Source organism: Neopsephotus bourkii, unplaced genomic scaffold (genome assembly GCF_033783945.1).
Source record: "Neopsephotus bourkii isolate Nb327-2 ecotype Australia unplaced genomic scaffold, CSIRO-AGI_Nbou_v1 NB_973, whole genome shotgun sequence".
Taxonomy (NCBI): domain Eukaryota; kingdom Metazoa; phylum Chordata; class Aves; order Psittaciformes; family Psittacidae; genus Neopsephotus; species Neopsephotus bourkii.
The window spans coordinates 852,111-876,458 of record NW_026901467.1 but is presented as its reverse complement, the minus strand read 5'-3'; the positions used below and the strand labels follow the sequence as shown (position 1 = coordinate 876,458).

At 45.5% G+C, this 24,348-nt stretch overlaps 1 protein-coding gene across 1 annotated transcript in view; it reads left to right on the top strand.

Annotated features, from left to right (window-relative positions):
• Positions 1 to 6,287: 6,287 nt before the first annotated feature.
• The window catches only part of TBX20 (T-box transcription factor 20), a 34,750-nt gene continuing 16,689 nt past the window's right edge, over positions 6,288 to 24,348 (top strand). The window contains exons 1-5 of the mRNA XM_061359412.1: positions 6,288 to 6,606; positions 8,505 to 8,739; positions 9,724 to 9,888; positions 15,209 to 15,317; positions 20,741 to 20,899. Of these exons, the coding sequence (XP_061215396.1) occupies positions 6,480 to 6,606; positions 8,505 to 8,739; positions 9,724 to 9,888; positions 15,209 to 15,317; positions 20,741 to 20,899 (795 nt within the window). The 5' untranslated portion in view covers positions 6,288 to 6,479. The remainder of the gene's footprint in view (positions 6,607 to 8,504; positions 8,740 to 9,723; positions 9,889 to 15,208; positions 15,318 to 20,740; positions 20,900 to 24,348) is intronic.

Sequence of the window (24,348 nt, the reverse complement as noted above, 5' to 3'; positions counted from 1 at the left end):
GGCAACTTATTGTTTAGTAACATCTTTTAAATATGTAATTTTAAAACTTTTAAACAGCAAACAAATCACCTATTTAAATTCTAATTGTGTGCTAAAGCTCAAAAGTTCTGATTTATTAAGTACTTTTAAAAATTATATATAAAATACAGAAAAAGTCAAGAAGACCTGAAAGAAAGTTAAATTAAAACATATTTACTCAAAAGATCAACCACAGAGACACAATAAAATAATACAATATTGTTTCAGGAGCTCAGGTACATTTGCCAAGCAGTCCCACTGCACAATCCCACTCACTCAGTAGCCAGAGATTTGCTTCAACCAACAAATGATTGCAGGGACAGCTCTCCTAGAATTGGCAAGCCCAAAACTTTGGAAGGACCCCTATACCTGATGAAAGGAGAAGGAGCCATTGCAATCTGCAGTTCACCAGGAGCTGTATCTTGACTTCCATCTTCAAGTTGGAAGTCAAAGTTTAAAGTGAGCACTGAAATACAGAAATCTTCTTTTCCAGCAAACCTTTGGTCCGAGGCAGTGGTTTAGGCTGACAGTAAATCCTCTGCCATGGCAGACTGCGGGTTGCTTGTGTTGATTTATGGAAGGCAACTAAGAAAAGCACCATTGGGCAAGTTAAAGTGTGTGATACTGCAGGGCTATGTGGATAGATATGTATCCCTGCACACACATCATTTTCATGTTAAATAATATTCCCATCCATTAAGTAAGCAAGTGACATTTTATGCTTTACAAAATTTGGAAGAGCGTTCCGAAATGCTTTGTGTAATGAAGTTGAAAGTTCTTTTTGTGTGAAGAAACCAGGCAAACAGCTCCTTTTGCCAGCCATTGACACACAGTCCTCTCCAACGCAGTAGCTGGAATGTGAACAGAAAGTTTTATATTCTCTGATTCTTTTATTTTTTAGGACCTATGAAGGAGATTTTCTGCCTCTCTTCATCCATCCAACACGCCAGCCTTTCTGCTTAGTTCTGCCAGTTAATTCAATGCATATTTCCTCTACCTCTGCAAAACAGGTGGAAGGGCTCTTAAGGACCTCGGTTTGAAAATGAGCACATAATAGATGTATAAAAACAGAATGTTAAAGATCACCACTGGCTGTTATTTTAAACCCCACATTCCAAAGCGGGTGCTTGGTGACTGCAGGCACCAGGTGCATGGCATGGGTCTTGGTCATTCTGTGTGCTGGCTGGGGATGACTTATTTTGCTTTGGGTTTCATGTAAATGATGTTGGGAAAGTTGATCAAGACAAAGTTGTGTGTTAATTGATTAAAAAATAATAATAATCCCAAAATTTTATAAAAAGAAAAGTCTCCTGACTTCTGGTGAATGTGATGGGGAAGGGGGCAAAGGTCCCTCACTGCATGGAGGCAGCTTTCTGAGTGGGGAATCCTCAAACATAAAGAGATTTTGCAGTATTTGAAGGAAATGATCGCATCTGGAGTCTTGCACTGATCTTGGTAGTGCTTCAGATTATAGCTGGAGAGCATTAGGAGTACGAATCCTTATGGGAAAGTTCATCAGCTTTTAGTGATGGGTTTAAACCAACAAAATAAAACCTGCAGAATAACCAAAACAGGAATTTTTTAAACAAAAAATGTCATTGCTCCCATTAAGTGTGAACTTGAGGTTTATATGGAAAATGCAGTGTATTTTCTGCACATGGAAGGGGTGTTAATGTTCAGTCGTGTCCAGCTGACATGACGATGTGTGTATGCATGGTATTGCCCTTTGGAATAGGTGTTGGTGCACCCATGGATCCATCGATACTCACACTCTTGTACCGTGTGTACATGCACCAGGAGCAGATCTGCTATATGACTTCGGATCAGGATGGATGTGTTTAATGATGCCTCTGGCTGTGAGACCTCCCGAGCCTGTGTCTTTCTGTCCGTGTGTCCATGTTGAGCTATTCCTGCTCGTTCTCTCTATGGACAAAGACGTCTTCCGTTCAGGAGTGCAGCAGCCTCCAAAGTGCGAATAATTTTCAGCGAGGAGTTACACTAAGTGGGAAAGCTTTTAGCACATTATCCACTGGCAATTGGACTATAATCTAATTGCCAGCCCTCGGGTCTTAATAGAGCCTTTCTCTTCCCACCATCGGATTTGCATCTGGGAGATGCCTAATGGGTTTAAAACGCCTCGCTTTTTTGCACCAATAAGCCCGCCTTCTCGGCGTAGGTGACATTGAGATGGTTTTGTCGGGAAATTGGATCTGGGGTACCTGGGCTTCTCCTTTTCCTGCGGGAACAGCGCGGGAAGGGGGATGGAGCTACCCCACCGCAGGAATAGCGCTGGGAACGGGGCTTGCTCCGAAACCGGGAATCAAAGGGAGGGTGAACCCGGCGGAGAGAGCTATGGAATTATGTGCAGCAGAGGAGTGGAAAGGGGAAAAGAGCCTGAAAGTAGAGCTGATAATCGTGTACTGTTGCAATGAGCAGAACCGGGGAGCCCTGTGGGCTTCGCTTTGCAGAGTCGCGATGTGCTCGCAAGACATGAACGGGCGCTCTGGAGACCCTGACCGGGGGAATAAACCCGATTGTTTCGGACAAGCGGGTTTCAGCTACTGGGAGTGATTAAAAAGGAGTGATTAAAAATATAAAGAAAGACAGAAAAAGAAGCAGAAAAATGTTTAACTCCTCCCCTCCCGAGGCGGGAATGCCGTCAAGGCAAAAGCAGACCCGCAAGCTGTCCCGCGGTGCGGGATGAAGGGTCGGGCATCGGCTCCTGGTAGCATTGGGCCGGGAACAGTCAAGGCAGGAAGGCAACGGTGAGGGGCCGGCAGCGGCATCCTCACCCTCGGGCGATGGTTCCAGAGGGGAGATGGGGGAGTAAGGGAGGAAGACGGAAACTGCACATAGATATAGACATGTATTTCTATATATATAAAAGAGCTGTGGCCCCTTCATCAGTACGCGAAACTGACTTAAAATATGCGCATGATCCCCGCGCGTTTTGCGCCCTTTTTTTTTTCTGCACGCAGAAGCGCTGCGCGGCCGCGCAAAAGAGAGCACGGTGTGAGCTCCTGTCACCCAAGAAAAGGCTCACCTGAAATTATCGGCGGCAGGGCAGGCTTTCAGGCGGGTTTCAGCAGGTTTCTGTCCCTCGTGTCTGCTTCCTGCCGTGGTTTGGGCCGGGAGGAAGTGGCGTCCATAGTTTTCACGGGATTAGGATTTTCCCGTTGCTTGTCAGCGGGCAGAGAGACGTTTTGGAAAGGGGCTGGAGGCTCCCTGTTTGAAACCTGACGGTGAAACCGAGATTTAATCCTGATTAAAGCTGGTAAAGGGACGAGCGCAACGGGGCGTGCGGCACTTCTCCTCAGCTGTGCCCCGCACACTGCTTTTTGGACAGCGAGGAGCTTTTCACGCAAAGGAGGGTAGAAAAAACGGTATTTAGAAAGCAGAATACAGGCTAATGACATAGATCTGCCCTACCAGATGGACACTAGAGACAAAACACACGGATTTGGTAGACAGAAAACAAACTGCGGTGTGGGTGGCGTGTTCTTTATATACGGATAAAGAAATAACGAAGGATTTTATCGGAACGGGTTCATCCAAGGCAAACGCCCTGCTCGGGGCCAGCAGGGTTTGTAACTGCTCTCGAGAACAGGCTCGATGCAGCGGTGACAGCCACTCCGGCACCGTCTCGGCGGGGACCGGCTGCTGCGGCTCCATCCCCCGGGAAGGGAGCGCAGGGGTTTATTAATTACGTTAATTAATGGGAAAGCAGAGGGGGATCAAGAGCATTGGGGTCCCCAGTCTCTGGAAGCCCCCCCATCCCCGGAGTGGCGGCCCAGGGCAGCCGGCGTCTCTTCCTTTCCCACCCGGGGTCCGCAAGCGGCAGGGGTCGGAGCCGCACCGAGGATCAGGCTGCCGGAGCCGAGCCCCGTTCATTGCCCGTGGGGCTGGGGAAGGGGTGCTCTGGATGTCTAGACAAGGCTCTTTTGCTTATCGGAGGCGGAGCGAGGGGGAAACTAAGAAAATAAAAGATTCTCGTGGGATAGAGAGAAAAATTGCACGGCTCCGATGAGTAAAGAAGAGCCATCCTATGGTGACGGACCCCGTACAAAATGAGATTATTAAAATAAAATAAAATAGCTCCTGGTTTCCGTCCACCCCGGTTTTTTTCGATTTCCGAGGTACGAGGAGGGACCTCCAAGCTCCCAAGGCCGGTCCCCCTCGCAGGACAGGAGCCCCCTGCCCCTGTCTCAACTCGCCCGCTGAGCCGCTCCCCCCACTTCCCGCTTGCCCCGCCAGGGCCAGGTCCGGGTCCGCGTCCTTCTCCCCGGGCTGTAGGCAGCGCACGTCCACCCCACGGGGCTGGAAATCCAGCGACGAGGCACAGCAGAAAGAGCTCCGATCCTGCACGTCGGTGTTTTGCAGTCAGCACCGATATATTCACCCTTCCCCTGAGCCGCGACGGGCCGCGGGCAGCCCCTGCCAGGGATAGGTATGTTACCACCTGGCTGCTGGGGAACGGGAGAGTTCTGGTGGGTTGTTTGGTGTTGGGGTTTTTGGTTTGTTTGTTTGGGTGGGTTTTTTCAGGATCCGCGCTGCTTCTTTGACGGAATCTTGGCTTTTTTATCCTTGTTTGCGAGGCGCATAGCGGAGGTAGGAGACCAAAGGGGACTGAGGCATCCCCCACCACCACCGTAACGGTGAAGAGAATTCCTCAGGCTATTCGCACCCCTCCGTTGTCTTTCTTTTCAGGCAGGCCGGACCCTGCTTTCCAGGTAGGGCCAAGCAAGCGTAGGGCCGGGATCCCCCAGGAGCGGGGAACCCGGGCTGTAAAAAGAAGGGATGTCCCTCGGAGTGAAGCGGAAAACCGTTCTCGCAGCTGTTTGTTTGTTTGTTTTCTTCGGGTTGATGGCGGGACAGTCGTTCTGTTCCGGTTTCGCTGCGGTCAGAGACGATGCTCCGGGGGTTGATCTGACCGCTGCAGCTGGGGCTGGAGGGGTTCCTCCACTGTTCATGCCTTAGGTGGGACCGGGCCCCCAGATCTCACTGTGGGCCACACTGAAGTTCTCAGCCCTCTGCCAAAAGCGTCAAGCGCTCCTGAATACCCTGTTTGTGATAGAATATCTATATTTCTATTCTATCTATGTTTTCTGTTCTATGTAATCTATGTATTAGCCAATTCCGTTAATAAAATGGCAAACCGCCGCTGGTTCTCCCTCATTTCAAAGCGATAAGGCACTATTTCACGTTGCCCCCTTCACCGGCTGTAAGGTGGTGACCCGAATAATTGTTTCCTCGTATTCATTAATCAATTACGTTCAGCAGGAATAGGAGGCGCACTGATCTATCTATCCCTGGCCGAGGGTAGTCCTTGTGTCTCTTGGCACAAGCCTGAGTATTAAATTTAGGTTCTAGGATTAGAAGTTGGAAATTTACTGAACAAATTTGCGTGTCCTTCTTGAGTCATTTTATCGAGCAAGTATTTTTAGTCCTCTTTTTATTTAAAGGACTTTAGTTAAATTACTCGCATTTTTATTTATTATTAACCGGAGGATGCTTACATGATATGTTTACTAGAGTCCTGGCGAGCAACTTACTGAAATCACTGTCTTGGAATAATCTGCTCGTTGGCACCATCAGCCCATCCTGGGTTTCTTCTCTGTATTATGTACTTGATCGATACCATCTACTTTGGTGAAGCCGATATGAAACGGGGTTGCAGAGAAGCGGGCAATCTGGGACGGCAAGGGTCTGGCCGGGGCAAGTAGAGCTGTTTGGGATGACAATATTTGGCTTCCAGGTGAGGGAAAACCAAGTGTGTGATCAGCCTTAGGGAAACTTCTGTCGCAAAAGGCAGAAAGCGACGAAAAAGGCTGCTTTAAGAGTTGCGGTCTTTTACAAATTGAAGGCAAAGTAGAAAATTGACACACACCTGAGTGCGTAAAATAAAATAAAATAAAGTAAAATTTTAAAGAAAAATGGAAAATATACCCCAAACCAATCTCTTCCTCCTCTCAACCATCTCTACTGATTCTTGTGTCGACAAAGTGCATAGCCTAGGGACCTTCTCGGAACATCCCCGGCCGGCATACCCCCCCCCCCCTTAAAAGACTCCTAGGAGAGGGGAGCTCACCCAGAGCGGCAGCCAGGGGTTGGCTCGGTGAGCAGCGGGATTGGGTTGCCCGAGGGCGGAGCGGCGGCGGGGGTCGGCCACCCCCTGCCCTCCCCGCTGGCGGGCACAGCCCTCTACTCCTCTTCTTCCTCCTTATTTTCCTCCTCTTCCTCCGCCCTCCTCCTCCCCCCCTCCGCGGCCGGGCCGGGGCCCTTGACGTGTCCCGCCGCCGATTGGCCGCCGGCCGATAGGATCTCCGCGGCCCCGCGTTAAGGCTGGGGAGCGCGCAGCGCTCGGCTCAGAGCGCTTCCCTTCCGCCCGGTATCCCGGCTCCGCTGCCCCCGGTACTCCATCCTGCCTGCCCCGTGCCCAGCCGCTCCTCCGGTGGGTGGCCATGGAGTACACGCCGCCCCCCAAGCCGCAGCTGTCCTCCCGGGCCAACGCCTTCTCCATCGCAGCCCTCATGTCGAGTGGCAGCTCCAAGGACAAGGAGTCTTCCGAGAGTACCATCAAGCCGCTGGGTGAGTGGGGACTGGGGCGGCCACTGGTGTCCGTAGGGCGCGGAGCTCCCTTCTCTACGTCCGTTCATCTGCCCACCCCTTTAAAGCCCCGCAGCCGGTTTCCCCCCCTTGCCAGCAGGTTTCCCCTTGCAGAAGTCAAAGCTCTGCCGCGAAACCCAGAGGAGCCTCTTCGTGCACTCACCGCACTTCTTAGCGAGGCTGTTTATAGCATGAACGGGCTCCTATAGCATAAACCGGCTCCGGGATTCCTCTAGCTTAAATCACTTCTGTCACCCGGTTTCGCCATTCTTAGAACTGCTCACACCCCGAGGTAGTTACAAATCCCTTCGTTGCCATCAAGCGAACCTCTTCATAGTTATAGCAAACAAACCATGGTTTTGAAGCCATCTAAGAGAATCTCCGCTGTCGTGCCCAGGCTTATAAGGGGTAGTAAAACTTGTATGTAGACCTGAAAATCCCCTCGCTCCACAGCCGCTCGCTGTAGGCTGATACAGGCTGTTTTACTCTACAGCGTCCGGAAGGATTTTTCTAGTAATTCCTGACGATTTTCAGGGAAGCGACTTCACTTTTATTCGCTCGCCTCGATTCAGATGCTCGAAGGCTTTAAAAACCGGTCATTATTATCTTTTTCTCCTCTTGCCCCCAAATTCCTGCGGTCCTTGCATCTACCCCACAGTTCGCAGGAAAATACTGCTACAAGAAAAAAAAATGCGTTAAGCTTCCAGGGCGCCAATGAAGAAGATAACCCTCGATGTTATAGGAATTCGGAGAAGGCAGCTCTCTCGGCGCCTGCTCCACCTCATCAACGGACTCGACAGCTTCACACAGTCCAGGGGTTCATTGTGAACTTTACTTTTTAGACTAGGCGATAACGTAGGCCGGGAATGTTGTAGCATTTCCCGTTTGATATATTCACACGGTCTTGTGTTAACCGTAGCTGCTCTTCTTCATTTACTTTCCTTTTTTTTTCTGAAATCGCTCTTTCCATTAACTTTTCAATTATGTTTTAAAATCATTCCAACCCCCCACTCCCCACCCCCACACCCCCCTCCCCGCCACTGAATTGGGAATCGAAGGGAAACCGGAGATTTGGCCGAAATTCCTCGGCGGACAGGCCGGGCTGCGGATCCGCGGCTGCATCCCGCTGACGGGCCAGGCCCCTGTGCCCTCCTCTCCTTCCCCTCAGAGCCCCTGAAGCCTCACGGAGTTTGGGGAGGGAAGGGAAGAAGCTCCGGAGGGAGCTGACGCCGGCGGCAGCTTCCGCACCCGCGGGGCCAGCGCCTCCACGCAGGGTGCGCGGCCGCACGCAGCTCCCCTCTCCGCAGCCCGTTTCCCTAAGGGAGTGCGTTGAGCCTCAGCAATCCGGCTGAGAGGCAAGGGCAGAGCCGGCTTTCCGAGCGGGTGAGTTAGCGCTAGGAACTCGCTTCCCCGCGGAGGAAGCGCGGCCGCGCTAAGGTTCCTTCGATTTACGGTCTCTGACAGCGGCGCAACTGAGGAGCAGCCGCCAGCGAGACCCTCGGAGCCGAGCGCTCCCGTTTGAATGAGAATTAGTGACTTTTCCATGGAAATCCTCGGCTGGCAACGAGGGGATCCCATCCTGACCCTCCGCGCCCGCGCAGCCGGCAGCAGCCGGGTGGGATACGGGCTTTTCCCAAAGCTCATATCCGACAAACACCAGCTCTACTCTCAAATGATGAGCAGGCGCCTTAGAAACAGCACGGCTGTGTGGGGTCAGAGGGGGCAGCTGAACCAGAAACGCCTTTTTATTTAATTATTTCAATTTATTTAATTTATTTTATTTAATTATATTTTTACACAGTTTCTCTCAGCGGTCCCTACGCCCGTCTTGACTGAATCGTGTCTCTCTTCTTCTCTTTTTCCCCCCTGAAATCTTGCAGAACAATTCGTTGAGAAATCCTCTTGCGCGCAGCCTTTGAGTGACTTATCCAGCCTGGACCCTCACGGGGAGTTTAGCACCAGCCCTTCATCGCTGTGCACCGAGCCCCTCATCCCCACCACCCCTATCATCCCGAGCGAGGAGATGGCCAAAATCTCCTGCAGCCTGGAGACCAAAGAGCTCTGGGATAAGTTTCACGAACTGGGTACCGAGATGATCATCACCAAGTCGGGGAGGTAAGGCTGGGCAGTCCCGGCATTCCTGCGGGCAGCCTCCGTACAGTGCTTTTGGGCAGAGGGAAATGAAGGGAAACTAAACAATCCCCTTCCCGGTTCTTATTCTGGGAGAGCAGCCCGGATGGCTAAGGGTTGGTACAGACACGGAGAAACGCGGGTGGTGTGGAACGAACTCGGCCAGGGCTTGTTTTGCTTCGGTTTTCTTTTCTCTCCGTTGCAAAAGAATCCCAGTCTTCCTCCTCCGTTTCCTCTGTAAAGCCTTTTGGATGAGTCCATCGCTGTCCGGAAGAGCTGAGTAGCTTGTCGGGTTTTGTAACCCGCAGAGTTACTCGTTATTAGCGCAGTTGCCCGACGATTGTGTTTTTTTTTACCATCGTGTGTGTTAAATATTTTAAAAGCACATATAAAATCTGCAATTTGAGGCTGAAAAATTGAAACTGTTTTAAAAGTTATTGGACTATTTCGGGTTGATGGCACAATCGCACAGTTAAAAATAGCGTCTTGTAGAAATGGATGTAAAGGAAGTTTTTAGGTTTTGAAAATTCCTCTCGGAAATAATCGTAAACGCACATCTGAACTACGGGAGACGCTGAACGGGAATGATATCTGCGCTATTTCCCTAACACTGTGTGGATCCCATTAAAAAAATCCAGCTTTCCAAGGTTTTATGTACCTTCGGTACAAGTATTTTCTGGAATCGTTCTGTACTTTTAACTAACAGTCAAAAGTTACATTTTTCCTCTTTAATTTTTGCCATGTTTTTGCTTCCAAAAAAATCGTTTGATTTCAAGCTGTTTTGTTTGGTCTTTTTTCTGTTTGTATTAGAGGTACACACGGGATTTAATTTCTACTATGCTGAAGCACAATCAATAGATGCTTTATTTTGTTTTTTTCCAGGTGGTTTAAATAGAATTCTTACTTTCTGAAGCTCTTTTATTTCTTTTCTCCATCACCTATTTATTCTCTGATTTGCCTTTATTTCAGGAGGATGTTCCCTACCATCAGGGTTTCCTTCTCGGGAGTGGATCCCGAAGCCAAGTACATTGTGTTAATGGATATAGTTCCTGTGGACAATAAAAGATACAGATATGCCTACCACAGGTCTTCCTGGCTAGTGGCTGGAAAAGCTGACCCTCCACTCCCTGCAAGGTTTGTAGATTTTACTGCTGGGATTCTTTTTATTTTCTTTACTTTTTCTTTATTGTTATTATTATTTTATTCAAGAACACCCCGTGTTTATCTTTTCACACTGTTTGCAGACAGCACAGACAAGATTTTGAGTTTGTGCTCAACAGCATTGATTGAAAAACACTGATCAATTTCTGTGATGCAGAATCGGGCCCCAAATTTCTGCTTGAGATTTAGTTCATATTGAATGGTCCAACACATGCATGACTTGGCTAAAGGCTTTATTTTGTGTGCATATATATGTGTGTGTGTACATACACATATATATTATATGTATATATAAATTAAGTTTGCCTCAATTTAGATAAGCCAAAAAAAATTAATATATATCGATTTCTCTCTTGGCTTTGCCCCCCTTTTTGCCCCCAGTGTTTGACTTCATAATATAAAATAATCCAAGCACAACAGTCAAGTCCAAGTTGAAATACTCCGCAGCAGTTCAGTGCTGTTTATGCTTGAATATTTATTGCTTCTTTCTTGATAAGGCATTCAACATTTGGTAAACTATACTTTTATTCTTGATTTTAGTTGTCTCTTAGACAGCAGGCAAAGTGTGGATCAGTTCTGCAGCACAGGGGTTTATTATTATTTATTCGTTTTGTTAAGGAATCCTGACTTTTTTTTTGAGAAACTATGGGGGAAAAAAATCAATTAAATTATCCCTATTTTCGATATAGAAACAAAATGCTATAGACAATTCCTATAATAATTCTGTTAACGTAGCGAATGACTGACCCCTTTGAGCACGGAGAAACTAAGGCAGCAGCACTAGGCTGTGTGGTGGGAGGCCACTTCAGAGACCCACATTTCATCGTATTCAGCCCAGCACTTCAGTACCTACTTAAGCCCCCAAGTCCTATAAGGCTGAAGCACATGTCCAACGGCTTTGCTGAGTCAGGGCTGGAGATATGGAAATAACCTGGATGCCTCTCTGGCTTCAAAGAGCCTTTCTGTTGAGGGCTCAGTGCAGGCACACGGATCTGCTCCAGGTGGCTTAGCCCGGGGTTAAGAACTTGCTTATTACAGAGGCAGAAATTAGAAGTGAAACACAAGAAATGGAAGTGGATTTTTTTTTTTGTGCCTGTGAGTATAGGGACCGAATCCTGCATGCCTCCCTCATATAAATAGTTTAGCTGGATTCTTGCTGACTGCTCATCTCTGGAAGGCAGCTCAGGGAAGCAAACAAACAAAAAGTGCATGCAGAGAAGCTGTGATTAAAGACAGCAACCTAGGAGTTATGTTGCCTTTGTTTTCATGGCCAAAAGCTCCTTCTTGCAATGCGGTTAACGTCTGAGGGCTTCATTTGACGTATTGTAATAGGCACTGATCAAAACCCCAAGGAAAAACACACGGGTCCTGCTCCAAAGGAGTCAGCATCAGAAGGAAAAATGAAAGAAGGACAGAAATAGTTTTTAAGGCAGAGTTCTCCCCTTCTTAGTTTTCTGTTCATGTGCTTTCTGGGATACCTTTAAATAGATTGCTAATTCACACTGTATTTGGCAGAGACTAGTTCAATAAGGAAATGCAAGAATATAAAACACTGATCCTTGGAATAAGTAGCAACTGTCCTACTGAGTGTTTCAGAACCAGGGTCAAACCTTCTTGGACTTCAATATTTATTATCATAATACTGTGGTAGCTCTTTAAGGTCCCCAATGGATCAGTGCCCCTGTGCGCAAACATGTACCTATGCTGCTTCATTTTCAGGCTGTTTTGCTCCACGTGTAAATGCATCCCTTTCCTGATTCATTTTCAGGATGCTTAGCCGAAAAGACCATTGATCACAGCAAAGGCACAGATTGCTTTTTCTTTGTATGAAGGGTACTTACATAGACACACATTTTCTCCTCCTTATGTTTCTGTTTGGTGAGAAAAAGGGTGTGAAGAGGTTCAGACGTCTGCATTACTTGTGCTTTTTCTGTCTGGGGTGCACTTTTTTCCGCACACAGAAAATCTCAGCTAGAAGTGACTGCCTATCCATGATGCTGCCTTTTCCTCCTCAAACCCTTCACAGTGTTGCTTCAGGGGTACAACTGCCCTTTTCATCTAACTGCTCCCTGTTAATTGCACTACAGCTTCTTTTCCCCCACGTATCTTTTGAGGTGGGAGGCCTCTGTCTTGCTTGAACAATTAAAAGTCGTACTCCTCCCACCTTGAAACAGGCTTGGTCCTACTCCAGTAACAGAAACCCTTAATGAAGTTAAGATTTCTTGTCCTCAGAACACAGAGTTTTAGCTCTTCTTACTTGAGTGCTAGTGGAGGGGGTACATGTGCTTAGCGCCTGGTACCAAGGTGCGAACTCCCCCTGCTCATCCTGCCTTCATGTGCACAGGCACAAAGGCATCAGGGGAATTATTAAGGAGTCACATTGTGCATGCGTGTAAGACTTCGCAGGATCCAACCCATTAGGTGTTTTGCTCTTTGCATTATGCAAATAACTTTCAATGCTAAAACAGCTCCCCCCTCCCCCCCCCAAAAAAAATTAGTAAGTAATATGTGATTCTGTTTGAAAGATCAGCCCTTCAGGGAACTTTCTATTTAAACCATTTTTATCCCTGTCTTCCTGCTGTCAATGTTTAAGACAAGCTTATGTTGCAACAAACACTTGAATAAAAATACTTTTTGGAGGGTCTTTCATAAGTCTTCAACAGTGCTATTCGGGGATAGAACACCTATCTGATAATTTGTTTTTCTAAATTGCTAAGACTGTGAAACGTCAGTTTTATCTGTTTCAGCATGTACCTTTATTTGTTCTTCCCTTTTCAACTTCTTTCCTTCACTCAAAAGTCTTTGTTGGTTTGTTTTTTTTTACTGTATTTGGCTATGATCATATTTTTAATGAAGTTATGGTGTTGACATGCTTAGAGACCTTTAGGTAGGAAAACTTTAAAAGGTATCACATTTGAGACATTAAAGGCTTTAAAAGTAGCATGCATGGGGTGTGTAGGACCAGACCAACTGTTAAACTAAATAGGAGAGCAGTGCTGCATTCCAAAATACACCAGAAGGAAGCAGTACCCAAACCATATCATGACATGTTATATGCTGTGGAGCAAATTCACATCCAAATATGGCCCCTGAAGCCTTTGTGAACTGAAATGAGCAGCCCCTTGCATCTGGCCAGACTTAAGCAGCAGAGCCTGCATGAGCTTCTGGGTGAGCCGTGTGTGCTGCACTGGAATGTGCACATTTATCTCTCCAGCTCATTTGCTTGTACACGCTCATAGTCCTGTTGATTAATTTTACTTCAAAGGGATATACTTCTAGTTTTCAACCCTCTTCTCCAAGGTGTACAAGCTCATGCTGTCGAAGTGTGTGGATAGGTGTAGTTCACCAGGTGGAACCACGTGTTGCAGTGGCTTGTAGCAAGTCTGCAAAGCAAAGCAAGGTCTCTTAACACATTTATGCAACCTATCCTTCAGTGACTTTCCCGTTGGTGCTCTGCTAACATCCAGGCACTTGGCTGTTTGAAAGCACTGCCAAGCATCAACTGCCTCTGGTGTGAAACAATTGTGCTCAGCTTTTAGACACACCAAGATCTTTATTCATTCCCCAGCACATAGCTGAAATAGTTTGGCTTTTTGGTGCCAATTAGCCAAACCTTGCTGAGCCTGACACTCTGTGGTCACAATAAACATTATGGGCTACCCAGTCTTTCAAACTTGGGAGTCAGTCTGAACAAAAACATGTATCTTAACACTGGCTGAAAAGTTGCAGGGCATGTTTGGGACCCTGTTTCTTTTGCCTTCTCTAATTCCTGGCTCCAAATATGATTTTCATAGGGTTTTCTTACAGGAAGGCAAAGTTATTTTTCAGGAGAAGTAAAGTTCTTTTGACAGAAAAGGATTCCAGGTTCTTGGGTTTTCAGATACACCATAATTTTTCATGAGCTTTGCAGTGTAATCAGCAAAGTTGATAGCAGTGTATGCTAGGAATATTTTATTGCAACAGGAACCCAGGCTCAGCATCCCTCCTGTGGACACAGCTCTACCAGCCAAGCTGTGCTTTGGATCAATGTAAGGAAAACATCCTGCATACCTGAAGTGAGCTGTGCTGGTAAACTTCAGTTTCACTGTGTCTTGGGGATTCTGCTGGCAAAACTGGAGAGTGCAGGATCAAATCTCCTTCCTCTTTGAGCAACAGAGCTGTGCTCCCCAGAGTCTTTAGAACAGGCATTCCTTGATTAGGGATCAGTGCAGTCTATCAGAGAGTTACACCCCACTGTTTAGTGGTTTTTCCATTTTCCTTTTGCCTAAACCAGAATCATAGCTCAACAACAGTAAAGAAAATGTTTATCTTTCTAACGCGGCGTCTCGGCGCTGCTACACCAACCTAATGGAAGAAATCCATGCCTGTGGCCAAAGACATCAACCAAACAAGAGTCAGGCCCTCGCTGAGTGATAACCAACACTGACAGAAGCAGAACAGGTCTGGTTTGCACTAGCTAAAGGTGCTAATTCAGTGTCATAAAAGAGCACTGGAGTTAAATAATTTTCTGCAATACATTGTTCCAATAATTCTTTATGAACAGCCTGGCAATGGTAATGGGTCTGATCATGATGTATATAGCATTATATCTGCATGTCTTCTGTGATTCCTTCTCTTCTGCTTAATTTCCAAAATGGTGGATTGTTAATTACAGAGCTGAAATTAATTTTTCATGTCAGACCACTGTGCTGGACTGCAGCCTCCAACCTCTTATAAACAGACGTCACCACAGCTAACGTGTGATCGAGTGCAGGTTAAAATCATTATCACGGCTTAATGTTACATATAAAGAAAAATGCATTTTTATCTACATTCCCCCATTATCTCTCTAATGACACCATGTTTTTTCTCTTGGAGCTGTAGTCATTGTTATTTTAAGTGCTTGTTAGTACAGCTGTGGGGAAAGACATGATCAATTTTTCATTTGGGAAAAGGCACAACAGCGAATGTTAGTTAATGTTTCCATTTTAGATAACTAGATAGAATAATAGGTATGGTTAGAGAGCAATCAAGCACTTGGACAGGGGATTCTTCATTAGGTTGCAGTGAATTAAAACAACTTGAGGCATCTGCTTCGCTGCCTTTCATGAATGGTTGTTTTTCAGGCACTTATTAACTAGGGGGAGATTGAATCTTGTTTGTGCAGCAGCTCTGCATTACCCTAAGCTCTCAGGATATAAGCATCTGTGAAACCACTGCGTATCCTGAAAGCAAGATAATACTGGCTGCTTACGAGGTGGTGCCCATGGGCAAGCCAAGAGGTGAGAGTTTTCATGTCCCCTGTGGTTTCTAGGTTGTACGTGCACCCTGACTCCCCGTTCACAGGAGAGCAACTGCTGAAACAGATGGTGTCCTTCGAGAAAGTCAAGCTCACCAACAACGAGCTGGATCAGCATGGCCACGTGAGTAGCCCTCCTGATGGGAAAGGGTAATGGGACCTATTGGCTTCACAGCTTAAATATAGTGGGGTTTAATCTCTGTTACTGAGGAACAGGTGACTTCAGAAATCAGGCTTCTTACCTGCCGTAAGGTAGAGCTCAGGTCAATGCAAGCATTCATGTTATGCTTCTATTGCTATCAGAGGTAGAGCGTCCACTGGGGACAAGCTCAGGGTAGAGTTGAGCATCCGAGCAAGGGAGAGAAGGGAAGCAGGTGAGCTTTCTGTCATGCTTCTGCCTACATTTTGCCATGACTTGGCATATGCTCTGCCATGTGCACTGGCTAGCCAACTCACACGCTATTCCACATGTGCTTGGAAGCTGCCTCTCATTACAAGCAAGCTGTTAGGGTTTGGTCCATCAACAAGAGCTCTTTTGCTTCCAGACTTCTTGCAGCACGGGCACAGTCAGCAGAAAATGCTGATGTGACACTAAAGCAACTGCTGTTGAATTATAAAAATAAGCGTGTCTCAGTTTCCCTTGAAATAACTGCAGGCTACCTGCAAGTCAAGGTACCTCAGGGTGGACTTGGGCCTCTAAAGGAGACAGGTCCCAGCTCTGATTAGTACCAGTTTGCTGTTACAAGCCCTGACACTGAAAGTTGGTAAACAGGATGCAGAGCTGTTGGCCATGAGCTCCTACTGTGCTCCGTCAGCAGGAACAACTCCTTTAGTTAACCTGACTAATGGTAGGTGGTAAGAAGTGTTGTCTGTCCTTTCCCCCTCTGAAAAGTGCTTGCAAAGAGCAGGCCCAGCTTGGTAGCACCTTCAAATTGCAAATGAAGAGCTAAAAGCGTTGCCTCTGGACTTGTCTGTTCCCCAGGGGAAGGCTGAAGGAGCAGGGGGATGGATTTGAAGGGGTTTTTGGCTGAGAAGGAGCACAAAGGCAGTGCTAGTAAACAAGGTGTCGGGAAGAGAGGAGTGATTTTGAACTCTGAAGCATGTGTAGGGGTAACTAGCTTGCCAAGCTGAATAACTGTGGCATACATGCTATCAGAAATCTGTCCCTTAGTGTGGTATTTATTGCCTTTTTGGACTCAGTGAGATGGTGGCTGTTTGAGCCGTTCTGTGCTAACACTTCTCACCCAAAAGAGAATTTTTACTCCTTTCAAGACCTAAGAATTGATCCAGAGCCATGATAATTCAAAATACATCCTGGAAACAACAACAACAACAACACATGTAGTTAACAAAATCCCAACAACGACCAAAAAACCTGACCAAAACTCCCATTCAAAACCCACAAAGCAAGCCCACAGAGATGCCTCTGTGAGGTCCTTTCGTAAAGATATGTCTGTGAGTATATTTTTCTTGAATCTGTTTCCCACCATTCCCTTCCTGACTAGGGAAGAATGTATTTTTGTTTCCCTCTCTCTTTTATTTCATAATCTGTAGAAGGGCAAAGCTGAAGATTTGTGGGCTCTATCACTGAGTGATGATAGAGCAGTATACGTGCACATTTAAGAAGAAGCATTTTTCATCATAACAGGGGCCATGTGTGCCTCTTAATAAAGGGCTTGCAGCAGTATATTGCAAACTAGTTAGGAGCAGTGCAGTTCCCAGAAGCCCAGACGAGTATAAAGAAGAAGTAGGTCTGAGAAGCTGTCGGGAACAGAGACATGTGACAGAGCAAGGAGATATAATCATCTCAAATACAGGCAGTGGGAAAAAATAATCCGTAACATTGGTGATGTGGCCTCCTGATTAACTTTCAAGGAAGCAGCAGAGGTGGATCCCATTCTTTACATGAAAGGTTTGGATAGCCAAAGTTGATGGAAAGTTTTATATGTTCAGTTAAGAATAAGCCCCAAAGGCTTGACCCTGCGTTGAGGTGTGTGTGACAGGTGCCTTCATGTATTTTGTGGTGGTTTATGTTCCAAATTAGGGTGCCTAATTTCTGTGCTGCTTCATTGAAGATATGAAATTGCCATCATTGGATGCTCAGTAGAATTAAGCAAGAAATTAATTCTCTGGCACCTTTAAGGAGGGCTTGCTGTGTTTTGGTGTTTCTGACCTCCCACATATTAAGAGAAGGGGAGAATTGAAATCCCTCCTGAAACATGTCCCTTCAGTTTGAAAGAGCCCCTCTTCACTGATGAGATCCTTTTTAACTGACTTGCTAAAATCTTAATTATGTTTGCTAAGGTATATTGATTCCCGAGGAAGTCTGAACAACTTAAGAGACGCTTTTAATTGCTAGTTAGATGGAAAGAAATTGGATCCAACCTGATTCCAGTTTCTTCTAGTAGCTTGCTTGCTTCATCCTCCAGAAGACAGTTTTGGTTGTGAAGGTAATTGTGGTGTTTTATTCATAGGGTGGTTCTTTTCCAGAAAAGAAACCTGAACAGAGGCATTTGTTTGTTCTAGCATTTGTTTGTTTTCTCTTCTTCCAAGGTTTTTGGAGCTGGCAAGCATCTCTGCTTGTGTATCTTCAGTATGCATAACCCCATAGCTATGTACATATTCTCCTCAAGCATCAGGCAAAAGTCTTTATCTCTGTGTGCATGACATATAGCTTGCTCCATGGAAACACTTTCAGCTATCTTTGCCAGAGGAAGGAAATGGCTCCTGTCTCTGGATTTTTACAGCCGAGAGAGTAATTCCCATTTTTCTGCTTGTGGAACATTTATGAACATGATTTTTTTTCCAGGTTCCTGGTGATGTTTTTCACACAGACTGCTACTTTTATGCATTTTGGTTGCACTTAGTCAGGGTTGCATCATTTATGGTTTACGGTGAGGTGAACCATGAGTGTATACATTATCGAAATTGCTTTTCTGGCATTCATGATAGCAAAACTCCAACACATGAATGTTTGCAAAAGCAAACACAAAGGTGTGAACATGGCCAACAAGTAACTGTGAAAGCAGGAGCTTCAGAATAGCCACCAGGAGTTATGCCCAGGGCGTTTTTTAAGTCAACCTGTCAGAAGTCAGGAACCTCCATGCTTTTAGAAAGCAAACTGCCTGGTAACACTCTTCACTGGTGAATATGGAAGCTGCACTCACAGCACAATTCCTAAAGTCAAAGCCATCTCAGGGATTTTGCAGCTGGCATCCAGATTGCCTCCGGTGATTCGTCTGGAGACAGTGGGAGGCAGATGCCTACAAATCTGCTTGACCCTAGAGCAAACAGTATCCTGTAATGATGGATCCTGGTCATCTTCCCCGCTGCAGGCTGTCAGCATGAAGGCAGATGGGATGCTGGGGACCTGGGACAATGCTGTATTGCCAGTAAGCCTGTGCCAGGGGGGCTGCCTTAAGTATATACGCACTTGATATTTCTCTCAGAGCACACCAGCCTGAGTATTGCAGAACTGGCATCATCCAGGGCTTTGAGCCCACCCTTGGAGACTACTCCGTGAGAAGCACCCTGTGTACCTAACTCCTTCAGGCTGTTTTGATGGTCCTAACATCAGAAGTTGCATGGATATTAAGGGTATATTTGTGAGGTATCCTGCTGACTTTAGTATCCTTGAGTACTGCAACATCCGCAGCCTGACTGGGGAGGCAGATGGAGCACTACCTACACAGACCCTCATGAAAAGGAAATAGTGACCTAACCCTTGGCCATGGGTCTTTTGTGACATCCTGGCTATATCTGGTACTTGCTTTGTACCTGAATGACCTGACTCGTTTCTGGTGGGAATGCACAGTGTAGAGCAATTTGGCAGGGGATGTTATCCATATGCACATTTGTTTTTGGAAGACTTTCATACAGGATTACATGATCATGTTTGAGAAATGGAGTTTCTTTATGACAATTCGCATTCACAGAGGAGTGAAAGGAAAGGGCATGTGTGGGATCTGCTCTTCTCACAGTTTTTTCCTCCTTCCTTTCGGCTGCTGCTCAGATGTAATGCCGCAGGGTGGATAAAGCAGTAATGATAGGCAATAGGAAGCGCCAAGCTCTGTGGGCCAACCCCTCAATAAGCTCATCACCGCACCATCCTTTAAAGTGTCTTTTCCAGCTGCTTAGAGCTGCCGTAGTGACCAGGATGGTAAGACAAAATTGTACAAATAGAAGGAAGAGTGCTAAGGATATTAAAGCCAAAGTCAATGGCCGTTTTGTGTGTGCATATAGAAAAAGGTGAAGTGATGCAAGAAAGCAACTGAGGTGGTAAGAGCACATGTAACACTTTCAAGGCAATGAAAGTGCCCCCACAAAGTCACAGTACGAGTCTCAGCAATATTTGGCTGCAAAGGAAATGCTGATGGAAACTTTAGCCGTGGCAAATCTGTTCCTAAGTTCCCCCCTCCAATGCAACATGCAACCTCTCCCATTGACTGAGTTACCATGAAATACTGCACCCCTTCTGCTGTGTTTCAGCTGAAGTTAACGCTTCCTGAGGAATGCACATTAGCTATTCCAGATGTACAGATCTGACTGTAACGTCGTTATGGCCCCTGCAAAATAGAACCACCCACACCAGTGCCAATTTCGTCTTGTGACTGTGATTATATCCAAAACAAGGACTGGTGCAAGATGAGCTCTGTATTTAATTCTTATATTGTAATACTGTGGTTAGAGGCAGCCAAACAGGCCTCCAGCCAGTGGTAACTGAAGCAAGTGGGACTCTGGGTTTGACTCCAGTGAACGCTGACCTTGGTTAGTTGGTACATTAGGTTTAGAATCGTTTTGGGAGCTCGTAAACAACTATTAACGAGAATAAAATGGTGAAACCTGGTCATTTTGGGGCTCTGTACTGGGTTTCCTCCTTTCTCTAATTTTTGGTAGTCTGTTTTTGGTAGTCTGCGGTGAAGAGCATCTATGGAGTAGTTGGCTTTAAAGGTTTGCCAAAGTAAAAGGATCTGGGGAGTTTTATTTTTGGTCATGTTTATACTGCTTTTTTTTTTAATTGGGTTTTATTTTTTCCTGGCTTTTGGTTTGGGGATGTGCATGTATTTTATATATATCTATATACATATATATGTATATATATATAAACCATACCAGGGATTCCTGGCTGTTTTCATTCTGCACCTGCACATTTCTGCAAGTGTGGATTCCGAATCATAAGTTTTCATGAGTAACATATTTTCCCTTGCAGCTGACACCTGCAAACCTGGGCACACGCTAGCAATAACAAAGCCTGTATGTAAAACACCTCACCTGTAGGAACAGGTATTTATGCTTTAGGAAAATAAGTGCTCAGCAGTGGCGTAGGAGTGAAAGGAAAGCAGCTCCTGGGATGCCTGCTTTTCCACCTTCCTTTTCTGGAACTGCCCAAAAGGAGCTGGAGAATTTCCTCTGAAAATCAGCCCATGGCTAGCTGTATTTCATAGATCTCCCCTGCAGTGTGACTTAGATCTCGTTTTCCCCCTTTATGCCTTTGAGGATGCTGTTAACCTTCCTCTCAGGACAGTCCCTTGTCACTCTTTCTTGCAGATCATTCTGAACTCCATGCACAAGTACCAGCCAAGGGTGCACATTATTAAGAAGAAGGATCACACGGCTTCTCTGCTAAACCTGAAATCGGAGGAGTTCAGGACGTTTATCTTTCCAGAGACTGTTTTCACTGCTGTTACCGCCTACCAGAATCAATTGGTGAGTACATTTGCTAATTTCCATAGCTTTAACTAAATCCCACCCTGCTGAGAACTCCCTTTTCCCCAGTTTCAACTTTCCCTTTCCCTCTTCTTCCAGTTAGGAAAATTTCTATATAACCTACCTTTCTGTGCCAGGGTCTGTTGTGACTGTGCCCAATCTAATTCATATTCAGGCGTAATTCTTACGTATATGGGTAGTACTACCAACTTCAAAGAGCCCTAAGGATTATTCATGGGAGTAAAGATGACATGAAAGAGGCTTTCATTTGTCTTCCCTTTTTGCCTATACAAAGCTGTTTGCATATTATCATTTAGTCCTTTTCTAATTATAGCTCATTAAGGAACTGTTCTTATTTGTAGGGATCTTTGATGTCACAAGCTATTAGCTAAGAGATACTCTGGTTTGCACGGGATGATTTCATGGCCTTAAAAACCTGACTAATTAAGATGTAAGGCTTAAACGTAAGGGAAATCACTTGGAGATATGCTTTTCAGAGGCTGCCCAGATTACATCCAGATGTTTGAATTTCAATATGCATGCCAGTGAATAATATATACAAAATGGAGGAGATCATAACAATGGATTGCTAATGAGTAATTTTAGGAAATATATAAACAGAGAGCAGAAGCTCTGCTTGACAGTGGATAGGACTTTAATAATTAAGTCAGTGGAAATACGTCGTTGGCTTCACTGCAATTCAGAATGTGCTTTAAGTGCTTAGTGACTGTGTCACTTAATAAAAAAATAAATCTTGCCCTCCTTAATTCCCTCAAGATAAGAAAAATATAAGTACTGTCCCAACATGGAGGCAGGAGTATCCCAGAGCCAATGTACCTGCTGTGGACTATTTAATGAAGCAAAAGTAATGAATTTCTAAATGCAATGAATAAAATGCAACTACTGCACAGGGGCAGAAGAAGCTCTGAAGGTAATTGTGTAGTATTAAGTCAGTCCTTGAGACAGATCCCACATCCCACTTCAAGGCTTTAATATCTGAATGTATTGATTTTAAACTGAGGTTTGTATCTAAATCATGCAGAAAATGCATTCAGGACCTGATAATCTCAAGAATACAATGTTTGGACAGATGGAGCGATTTTTCCATGTAACTTTCTTCAGAAACCAGCAAAATAGTTACAGGCACAAAACCAGCTAAACCTGAAATCCACTTCTGTAGGATGGATTTGTGTTTATGGGCGCTATTTACACCAGAGATGTTTCTAAACTAACCTTCCCAAAGAACATACACTGAGTCCTGGAAAACTTCTCAGTGGAACATCTCCAGAATCCCTAGAGGTTGATGCTGTCTTTTTATTTATGACCAACGAAAACAGAGCCTTTTTTCATTTTTTGCCATTTCTTTCAGAACTGTTTTAAGGAGGGATTGATTACATTTCTGGAGGTTATTAGATAAAAGCTAAATACATTACACTTTCAACAAACTATCTCATAATTTAAGATTTAAAGGGCATGCATTTATTTAAACAGTCAAACCACTGCCACAGAGTTGAATTGTAGGTCAGATTTAATTTTAAAATGCTTTCTAGCAGATGTTCTCTGGTTGTTTGTGAGACAGTCTCTCAGGAAAAATATGGCCATAAATGATTGCGAGTCTCATCTGGCACCGGTGTACAGAAAAAGTTTCTCTTGTGATGTCATACCAAATCTTTAATATCAGAAAATGTAAGTTTGATTGGTGAAAATATGCTCAAGAGATGAATAGATGTCCTTATTATCCTGCAGTGCAGTTGGCTTGGTGTGTTGGTGATCTAAGTCAATGGAACTAGTTAGAACATGTCTTTTTTTCAAGGTAGTTTTTAGGATGCTGCCATAAAAACATTCACTGTACGTGAGGCACTAACTTTTTTGCAACATCACTGTGAGTCAAGGGCTAACTTGCCGAGCTGTGAGAAGGCTGGCGCTCAGGGAGCTTTCCACTGGTTGTACCTGATGGCTGTACCGTCATGAGATGGGCTCAAACTCTCAGCCAGCACTGAGGTCCCATGCTGTTTGACCAGCCATAGGAACAACTGGTGAGCTGCAGCAGCTCCTGCCTGGCACCTCAAAGCAAGGACCTTCCCCGGAGAGCTTGGGAGACCTGTATGGACCCAAGATGCCAAGCAGGGAAGGTAGCAGCCCAGGGATGCAAGGACTTGCCCAGGGTGACAGCCGCTCAATGCATTTTTCATATACTGCAGAACAATAGTTAAATACTCATGTTTTGTCTTTGTAAGCCATTCCCTCCCTTGTATTTTCCTCCCAGATCTTTTTCTCATAATGAAACGCTGGGCTCAGTTGTCCTTTTTAACTATTTTTACCAATTTATTTTTCTTCAATTTGGAGGAGAACCCACCCCATTTTGAAATACTGTTGTTTGAGAGCATTTGATTGTTTGAGGATTTGGAAAAGATCCCTTTTCTTGCGGAGTCTCAAGGGCCAGCTATTAAAAATGAGGTTGTGGCCTCTTCAGTACAGGCTTTTTTTGAGGAAAGCCAGGCTGACATAGCCACTCGGCATGAAGTGCTGAGAGCTGTTATTTCCATGAGCTTCAGCTGGAGTTGGTGGCATTCACTGCCTGGCAGGACAAGTCCTGTGTTATCCTTTGTCAAGCTCTAACATTTACAGTTTTATTTTGAATTCTTGCAAGAAGTATGGCTGGAATATCTAAATGTTACAATGATGTCTCAGGTTTTATCCACCAAATCTCATCTGGTTGCACAGTCAGAACATTTCACAAGGGTAGTGGTATATTTTCTTCCTGCTCCCATAAAACCACAGTTGCAGAGATCACCTACGGCTGAGAAGTTTCCCTGCAAATGCAAGGGGAGCCCTGATGCTCTGGGGCAAAGGGACTCTTGAGCAGAGTGGAAAGGCTGACAGGATACACTGGGCAGGCCTGTAGCTGCTTTCTAAAGAAGGGATGAGAGTTTTGGTTGTATGATCTCTGGTTTTCCAGGACTGATGGTTTTAATGGGGTTACTCCTTTAACCCAGGTTCCATCAATTTAAATCTGAGTTCTGCCCATATTTTTCTTCCCTCATTAGCCTCCTTCCATAGCTAAACTGCCCCAGTGTGGTGGCTGGTAGGTTTGGCTGAAAACATTAGCTCCTAGTTTGGGCTCAAATGAGTTGATGTGCGGCTCCACCAATGAGGCTCAGATGTTAGGAAGGTTCTCTGTTGCTCATGGAAAGGACAGCCTGATTCATGCTCTTCAAGCATTTTGAAATAGTGATGCTGTATACATGGGTGGGTTCCTCCTGCTCTGGGTAACATGACAGCAGAGACCACCGTGCCCTTTGGTCTTTCCATTGCCATATGTGTAATACACCCTGGTTTGCCCCTGACAGCTTTGCAGTATTTCAGGAGTAGGTAGCACACATGAACACACAGAAGGAGCATGGATAAAATTAGCAGTGAAGTCAGGAGGATGGATCTGTTAACACTTT